At 39.4% G+C, this 9,838-nt stretch overlaps 1 protein-coding gene across 1 annotated transcript; it reads left to right on the top strand.

Annotated features, from left to right (window-relative positions):
- Positions 1-3,821: 3,821 nt before the first annotated feature.
- Positions 3,822-9,269, top strand: LOC124999078 (hydroperoxide isomerase ALOXE3-like). The gene is made up of 14 exons (XM_047573840.1): positions 3,822-3,982; positions 4,407-4,611; positions 4,725-4,806; positions 4,889-5,011; positions 5,113-5,216; positions 5,441-5,613; positions 5,760-5,906; positions 6,331-6,534; positions 6,649-6,735; positions 6,890-7,056; positions 7,236-7,357; positions 7,458-7,558; positions 8,372-8,542; positions 8,660-9,269. The coding sequence occupies exons 1-14, from the start codon at positions 3,836-3,838 to the stop codon at positions 8,837-8,839; spliced, it is 2,013 nt and encodes a 670-aa protein (XP_047429796.1). The 5' UTR covers positions 3,822-3,835; the 3' UTR covers positions 8,840-9,269.
- Positions 9,270-9,838: the final 569 nt, after the last annotated feature.

Raw genomic sequence — 9,838 nt, 5'->3', positions numbered from 1 at the left:
CACTGGGGTTGCAGGGGGTTGCTGGAGCTTACCCCAGCTGGCTGGGTACACCCTGGACAGGTCGCCATATCGCAGGGCTAACACATAGACAAACAACCATTGGCACTCACACTCACACATAGGGTCAATCTAGAATCACCAATCAGCCTAACGAGCATGTCTTTGGAGGTGGGAGGAAGTCGGAGTACCCGGAGAAAACCCACGCCTCACTGGGAGGCATCAGCGCTAACCATCGAGCCACTGTGCTGCCCGAAACCCAACGTATTTTCTAATTTAAGTTTGAGACTTGTCGTGTAAATTTGTAAGGAGATGTTGGTTTTACTCCCAACCCTATCAGGGCTATACTAGCTGGTCAGGCTTGGAGGTCAGGTCAGGCCAGGGAGACCAACCCATCCAGGTGGGGTCGGGCCACTGAATTGCTCAACGGTCAATTCCATACTTTCACAGACAACAACCTCCCTGTGCACAAGAGAGTAATGGATTAGACTCGCCAATAGATGTATTTTCTCTCACAAAGATTCCTTGGTGGTTTTGTCTGCAGAAAACAATCTTGCAAAAAATCTGAAAGAGTTTTACAGAGTAGGTTGGGGCCCAAGGTGATCGCCCAAGTCTTGGAGCCAATGAGCAATATGCCTTGTAATTAAGAAGGGACCGAACTAACACATGTTAGACATCAGTGATAGAAGCTGTGCATGAGCTAGTGACCCCACTGTATTTATTTTGTTCAACTTCCTGTCCTTAACATCTTTAATACGTCAGAAGCGATGTTGCACTCAATCTGTATTATAATGACCCATTTCATGACAGAGTGAAATGCTGTTTGGCTTTCACTCTCAAGGTAGGTTAAGGATGAAAGAAATAAAGCATAAAAAAAAACAAAGAATACATTATTCATGAAATGTATACTTTAATTAAACAATATTTGAACTTAGAGCAATCACATTATTGTCTATGATTCCCTTTAACTTTGGATTTTGGATTTACCTGCCTTGACTGCAGTGCCTTTTGTTTGTTTTTCATTTTCATTAAATACTTTTACTTGAACTCATCCAGTCTCAACTTCCTTATCTTGCATTTGGGTCCTCACCTCCCCCATCTGTATACACTGTGACGCTATGCCTTCTTTAGAAAAGCAGTCACATGAATCATGGGAACTATTCACTGGAAAAGATACGCCAAAACTTGTATCAACCAAATCTGATTTGCATACTTTTGTTCGGTTCTCAGGAAAAGGAAGTTTGGCTCAAGAAGTGAAAAACAAATTAATTAAACATACTGCATGCTGCACTTAGGTGAACCGCAGTTTGTACAGGATAATCCCTATGTTCCCCGGGTACTATGTTCCCTGCTTTGTATGTGACCGGGGAACATTTTTTCAAAAAAAGGGTTAGGGTTAGGGTTAGGGTTAGGGTTAGGGACAGGATTAGGGACCCGGGGAACATAGGTACGCTCCTGTTTGTACACAGTTGTGTACAGTTTGTATGTTAGATGAAGAAATACTGTAAAAGACCAGAGCTATAAAATGTTGGTTTGCAGGACAATATCACCAATATGCACAAACATGAACCAGTACCTAAGAGGAATACATAGAAATATAAAATATTATAAGCAATTGAAGACAAATTACGGAGAAAGGCATAGTAATTAAAAGTTTTGAGCAAAATACAGCACTTCTATGAATGGAAAGAGTACCGAAAACTACTTAGTCAAGTACTGTTACTGGTATGCACTGAACCACCTGCACATTAATGCCAGCAAAACAAAGGAGGTGGTTATCGACTTCAGTAGGAAACTGTCATGATTCGATGTCTGTCTGTGTCATCTTTTGTGTTTCCTGTTTTATTTTAAGTTTCTGGACTTCCTGTCTCTTGTGCCTCCTTGTGTGTTGATTGCTTATTGGTTTCTCCTGGTTTGATTGCCTTCATTAGTTTCACCTGTGTCTTGTCATCCCTGAGCCCTCTTAGCCCTGTCTTCCATAGACATATATACGTAGATGCTGCATTGAGCAGGTTGGCCTGTTGCTGCGATACATTGACGTGTCCGCCATATTGGATGTGGCAGATCTGCCTCGTAAACTAATAAGAGGAAATGGACTGAACTTCATAAAGCGCCTTTCCACAAAGTGCTTTAAGTTAATGCCTCTTAATCACCCATTCACACACACACACTAATATATTTGGGAAACAAATGTAACTTTTAAAGTGATGATTATAAACGTTTACTACTTATGTTTAGTGTATAGGTAAGCACCAAACCAATGTATGTATTTTCCTGTTGTTTTGAGAGTTTACAGCTACTAATGTGTGTAATACTGTTACTGTGATGATAAATATTAAAATCTTTATATTTAACATCTAATCTGTGTCTATCCCAATAAACATTAGATGTCTGATGAACGTGCAGATCATGTCTATATTGCGTCCGTCGGTCCACGACCAATTCTGTATGTCGACACGATAAACTAGGTCCGCTATTTAGACGTCAATATACCGTTAAAAATTGAACGTCAGACTAGGTCACTTTTTTGGAGGTCATATAGACATCTAAGAGTGGTGTCTGTATGTAACTCTAATAACATAAAGATATCCATGTGTTTGTGTGTGCATGTGTGTTTGTGTATTTATGTGTGTGGTGCGCTTCAGGTCGCGCGCATGTTTGTGTATACTACTACTCTTCCTGTGTGTATTTGTAACTGTAATAACATAAAGGTACCTGTGTGTTTGTCAAACCAGCACTCTCACTTACTCTTTGACTTTCACTGTACATGACTGTTGTGTTAATAAATGTTGTCATTAAGTTTTTGTATTTACATACACAGTTATACATCGTACAATACACATTGAAATGTATTTTAGTACCTGCAGCCAGAAGTAAAAAAAAAACAAAGAAACTTGAAAACGTTGGGTGCGCTTGTACGCCCCTGTGTTTATGTCTGTAATTACAAAGTTACCTGTGTGGGTGGGGAGGTGTGTGTTGTTGTAACATAAAAGTATGGGACACAGGGATCAGCTGTATTAACAGCAGAGACAACTGACTTACATCGCGAAAAATTTGTAAGAAAAGTAATAGCACACCGATCCCGATTGAGCTGCACGTTTTAATATATAACTTGTCCTACAGCTCTTCGAGCTGTAGGACGAGTTAAGGGATGAAAACGGGGAGGAAGAGGAAAAAAAATAATAATAACAAGAAGAAACGCGCAGGATAACAATAGGGGCTCGGGTGTTGCCCCGTAGCCCCTAATAAAAGAAACACGTACTAAAGGTACTAAAATACATTTCACTGCGTATCGTACGATGTATAACTGTGTATGTAAATACAAAATCTTAATGACAACATTTATTAACACAACAGTCATGTACAGTGAAAGTCAAAGAGTAAGTGAGAGTGTTGGTTTGACAGACACAGACAAATCAGACGCGAGATCTGAGGAGTCCAGCACTAAAAGAGAGAATAAAAAAAGAGAAGAAAAAAAAACTTGGAAAATGGTTTGATGATGAAAGGGGGTGTACCTGTATCTTAAGTTCAAAACCACACCTATGCAGTCAGGAGGAATTTGTCTCTACAATATAAAAAGACCAGTACAGCACCTGTACAGCAGAGCGATAGGTGCTAGCAGTAAGTGGTAACTTGTCTCCTTTTTTTGTTGTTATAAATCTTAACTACTCCATTATTACTAATATTAACACAATAACTTTAGAAATGAACAAGTTTGTTGCTATCTGTAGATAATTATTTTTACTCTGAAACAAAGAAAATAGTTTGATTAGAGTATTTCAAATTGTATTTTTTTTTTTTTATCTTTCTTTTTCCAGACCGCTTCTACTGGGGGACCATGGCTGAATACAAGCTACAGGTAACAACAGGGAACCTGGAAGATGCAGGAACAGCGGACCGCATATACGTCACCTTATTTGGGACAGAAGGGGACAGCGAGCGAACTGAGCTGGACAACGTGGGCATCGACTTTAGAACTGGAACGGTAAGGGGAATTCAATCATACAGTGCTTCTCAACACTGATGTGGTGGGGTACTGTTTGTCTCTCAGCCAAAGTCTTGATGAATTGATCTGACTTACAAACTGCTAGTGCATAAAATCCCAATTAACAGGTTCAATGTGATAACGCTAGAGTCACATGGTCCATTTCAATTCAGTGGTCAAGTCTCAGTATTTAAATGACCTTCTTTTAGACAGAAGGCAGCCTATGTGTAATTTAATGCAAAACCAGGTATGCACGTTTTTATATCAAAAGAGGAGTTTTTGCCACGTGTGTGGCTTTTTGAAATGTGGCAATTAGGTAGTTGTTAATGTTATATCCATCTCATTATTAATTGGAGCTGTAATCCATTGTCACTGTGAGTGTATTTGTCTTTCTTCATGTGTTTGTTTATTCTCTAACTCTCAGACTGGGACCTACACCATCAAAAGTAACTCGTCTCTGGGGAAACTTCTCCTGATCAAGGTGGAAAAAGATCCCTTGCTTACCCTCCCAGAAGATGAGTGGTACTGCTCCAAAATAGTGGCGACCACTCCAGAAAGAGATGTCATTCTGTTCCCCTGTTACAGATGGATCTCTAGGGGAGAACTGGTGGAGCTGAGAGGAGGGAAAGGTCAGCCTTAGATATACCAAATGATAATTTATAGCATATATGCAGTATATGTGATCTGTATATACCTTATTTTTATTTAAAATAATATTTTACTGATGATATTCACTTCTCAGCTGTGAAGGTTTTTGAGGAGAACCATCCCCTGCTGATTAAGCACCGGGAAACGGAGCTTGCATTTAAAAAGAGCTTGTACCAGTAAGTGTGCCCCTACAGATGCTGTCTGTGTTAGAACCTTATCAGGACAAAGGTTGATGTGATTTACCTTTTTCTATTTTAGGTGGGAGATCGTGGATGAAAAAGTACCACACAAAATTCATTTCAATCATATCTCTCAGCTGCCAGCAGAACTACGTTTCTCCATGTCCAAAAATGAGGAAGTAGAATATTCAAAAAGAACAATGTGAGTCATTAGTTTATCATTTCAGCGTTAAGTATGAGTCAAGGTACTACTCTGACAAATTCGTGTCTACATACACATATATGTCTATATTTTTATTTCAGTGGCCGTGAGCTGTTCTTCAAGGGGCTGGTTGGATCTACTGAACAATGGGAAAACATTGAAGCCATAAAAACAGTCTTCTCGTCCAATAAGACTACAATGTCAGGTAGAAAAAATCACCTTAGTGAAAATATTATTGATTCATAAAAAAAAAGCTTCTTTTTAAACTAATGAGCATAATCATACATGATTTCAGTAGGAAATAAATTGTAAAAAGTCCACCAATCATCATATGATATGATATGATATGATATGATATGATATGATATGATATGATATGATATGATATGAGGCACATAACAATCTATTTGGCAATTACTACTTTTCCAGAGTACGTTGCAGATCACTGGCAGGAAGATGAATTTTTTGGATACCAGTATCTTAATGCAACAAACCCCAATGTGATCAAGCGCTGCTTAGAACTTCCCAGAAACTTTCCAGTCATGGAGGAGATGGTGGAGCCATTCCTGAAAAGGGGAAGCTCCCTGAAGAAGGAAATGGAGGTGTGAAGGATAAGTGGCTTTCAACTTGAGCAATTTGTTGGCTTCAATTTATAGTATCTATTTATTTGTATAATTTTTTATAAATTTGAGCAATTGCCTCTTGGTATCATAGACTCAACTTTAGTCTATGCTTCTGTCCCCTACAGAAAGGCAACATATTCATCCGTGACCAGAAGATAATGGATGGAATACCCACTAGGAAGTTGAAGAATGGTGATCCTACGTACATGACTGTTGGTTTCTGCTTGTTTTACATGAATCCAGAGAACAAACTGATGCCAATTGCAATCCAGGTATTTCACAGCAAATCACACTGACACGAGGGCTCTATTTTTCCCTATTATGTATTTTTCCCTTTAGCTGGGTGAGTCTCTTTACTGTTCACTGAACATAGATGGTCTCTCTTTTATATAGCATTATGTACACATCAAAGTTACCTTTTTAATTCACTGTTCTAGATTGTCTATTGTAAACAAAAGGTATGTTGGATCTCACTGCTAATAATTCCATGGGCCTACCCCGATGTCATGCACAACAGAATGTTACATTTCATAATATATGTGCTTGGAACAAAGCCAACACACCAGCCTACTCTAGCATGAAGTAAAACGCAGTGAAATTTAACATTGCAATTTTCACTTCGTAACTGACAGCAATGTGACATGTCACATGTATCAAGAAGTATTTACATTTTTTATTCTCATTATTATTATATAGCTGAATCAACAGCCTTCAGATCAGAACCCCATCTTTCTGCCCAGTGACCTGGATACGGACTGGCTGCTAGCCAAGTTGTTTTTTAAAAGTTCAGATGTGATGGAATATGAGGCGGTCCATCACCTCATGAACACCCACTTTCTGGCTGAAGTCTTTGCTGTTGCTACTCTCCGCTGCTTCCCTGTGATTCATCCTCTCTACAAGGTATAACACAAGCTGATTTTACCTGTTTTGTAACATGTTATGCTAACAGAGCGTGTGTTTGTCAAACTGGCTCCTAGTCAGTGATTAATAGCATGTGATGTCTTGTCTGTACAGCTGCTGATCCCACACTTCCGTTACACTCTGCACATCAACACTGTGGGCCGTGGAAGTCTTTTTGGACCTCAAGGACCTTTAAGTTTGGTATGGGTCCTCAACATATTTCTGAATATTCACAAACTCAAAATTCCACATCGTGGAGACTTTTTTTTAATTTAAAATATTTATGTAACATAAGTTGCATTTGGATTGGATGTAAAGAAATGTGTCTAATTATTTTTGCGGTATTGTCTAAAAGAGTTCACTTGGGTATGACGGACTGATGGAGCTCATGGGAAGGCACCTCTCTGAGATGAGCTACAGCTCCCTCTGTCTGCCAGAAAACATTACTGCACGAGGACTGGAGTCAGTCCCCAACTTCTACTACAGAGATGATGGACTGAAGCTGTGGGACATCATCAACAGGTCATCATTAAAACAGAACGATACAGATACTCAAGCAGATTTATTTGACCAACATTTGATATAAATTGTAATGGCTCTGTGTGCGTTACACAGTCAATGCTTGTTTTAATCAACTGAGATTCATTTTAAATTGTGATTTCAGAATAAAAATCTAAAATCACACTATTTCATTTCATTAGGTTTGTGAAGAGCATAGTGGAGTACTATTATCCCTCAGACAATGATGTGCGTCAAGACACCGAGCTGCAGGAATGGATCAGTGAGATATTCAAACATTGCTTTTTGGGGAACAAACAATCAGGTAAACAACAAACGCTCCAGTTGTATCTTTAAAGTTATTTAGTCGAGCATAGTATCATTTTCTTTTTGACAGTGATTGACAGTGACTGCTCTGTCAACAGGGATACCAGCGTCCTTTAACACAGTGAAGGAACTGATCAAGTTTGTCACCGTGGTGATCTTCACAGTGACAGCTCAACATGCTGCTGTCAATAACGGACAGGTGGGTTATTATTGTTATTATTATTATTATTACAGGTGGGCCAATAGTTAACACTTGGGACAGCAAATAACGATGTATAATCCAGTACATTGGGATCTAAATCATTTATATAATTTTATTTAAACCTGGGAAAAAATCAAGTCCATGGTAGTTCATTAAATCAAGAAATTCTGAATTTCACTATTTCACTATTCTTAGGCTGACACTAATGCTGCATCAAATGCACAATTCAGAATAGGAACATCTTTTAGTTTTAGTTTTATTGGATAAAGGGCATTTTAATCTGTTTATTTTTCATTGCTTACCACATTTTAATGTTTTAGTCTTTTAATTGTCCAGTGTTTTCTTGTGGGGGCCTGCCACGCTTGGGGCTGTTCCTGTTGGCCCATGGGGGTGCCGTCCGTTGGGTCCTTTCGGCCTGGGTGGTTGGACTCAGGTTTGGAGTCTGTCCGGGTCGGGGTGATCTTTGCGACGGCGCCCCTTTGGTCGGGGGGCTGGAACACCTCTCAGCGCAGACGGGCCCCCTCAAAAAGTAGTGTCCTCCTTCCCTCAAGCCTCAGTGCCTTCTCATGGCTCATCATCAACCTTTAGTGTGTTTATGGGGGTCAGTGTGTGTGTGCCTGTCTATGTGTCGTGTGTGTGCATGCTCATGTATGTGTGAGTGTGCTTATATGTGTCTGTATGTGTATTTTTGTTTCCTTCTATACTTGTTGTCATGTTTTCTGATTTTATTTGTGTAAAGCACTTTGGGTTACATTTTTCTAATGAGAAGTGCTATGTACATAAAGTTTGATTTGATTTGATATAATCTAGTATGACTTCCACTCATGGACACCCAACGGTTCACTGCTGCTGCATAAACCTCCTCCAACCACTAAGGGGCAGTCAACCATGGAGACCATTTCGGAGACTCTCCCAAATGTTGGAGAGACAGTCACGTTCGTAACAATGGTTTGGATACTTGCAGACACCTACTCAGATGTGGTAAGTTCAGTGCATGACTTGTGAATGTTTTGAGTTTCTGTTTTATAACTGCTTTGGCAAGATGTACCACAATTAAAGCACTGCATCCATCTCATATAGTTTTATTTTCATCATCAGGTTTACTTGGGTGCATACGCTGAAGAACGATTTGATGAGCCTGCCCCAAAGCAGACGATTGCGAAGTTCCAAGCCGAGCTGTCCCACCTGAGTGAAGCAATTGCAGCAAGAAACGCAAAGCTGGGAATGCCCTACACATACCTGGACCCTACTCAGATAGAGAACAGTGTCGCCATTTAAGAAGGTCTGATGGGAAAAATATTTCTCCATCAGTCAACAAAATCTCAAATCTTAAACATAATCTCTTGTACCTGTGTTTAACTTTGAATTTAGTTCATGTAACAAGGAAGATGGTGGAGACGGTGAAGGGTGAGGGGTTACTAGTTAGTTATGGTTTGTGTAGCCACGTAGTAGATCATGTTACAGTAGTATTCATATAAGAACATATAGTATATTTTGTGACCACTTCTTTACAACAGTGTGATGCCGAGTGGAAAAAAAAAAAATATATATATATAGGTACTTTGGGGATTCTGTTTCATTTTACTTTTTCAATGGTTTGAATAGGTGGTGGATGATGATGATGTTTGAAGAACTGAAGGGCAAGCTTTTGGAGACCAATTAAATTGCATATTTTGCGATTCAAAATAAAATACCAGTGAAAAAGTGATATAAGTTTGTGTGTTTCATCTTAAAGTTATAGAAGTCAACACAACATGAGTAGGAGTGAAAATGTATCTCATTAGTGATCACACTACTTTCAAATGGTCAGGAGCATCCTGGATCCCAGAGCTTCAATACACAATTCATTCCACAGAGACAGAGCAGTGTGTGTTTGGTTACAAGACTCCTGCCTCACAGAGACACATAAAGGACACCAGAGTGAGTTCAGACCTCACTCATCCCGGTTAAATTATTTTTTTTTTTGCACCCAAACCCCAAGCTTTACACATTAAAAAAAAAAAAAGGTTTAAATTTGGGAAAGTAATTAATTCTTATTTTATTATTATCCAGAGGGTTGGGCTGATTTATTCCAAATTGTGTGGGATGTTTGTGGTTGATGTGGGCAACTGTGGAGGAAATTACAATCATCCAGTTGAGGGGAAAAGAAAGTATGAATGAATACTTTGAGATCTGGAGACAATACTAGAAAGTCATATGCTGAAATGTAGGGGATCTTGGAGCAGCAGTGGGCTCCAGAGGCGTGATGAGCAGGCCCACCAGTGTGTTATGCCCTCG

This window comes from Mugil cephalus, chromosome 21, assembly GCF_022458985.1.
Source record: "Mugil cephalus isolate CIBA_MC_2020 chromosome 21, CIBA_Mcephalus_1.1, whole genome shotgun sequence".
NCBI classification, from domain to species: Eukaryota; Metazoa; Chordata; class Actinopteri; order Mugiliformes; family Mugilidae; genus Mugil; species Mugil cephalus.
Note: the sequence above shows the minus strand (reverse complement) of the source record. Positions and strands in the feature narration are given on the sequence as shown.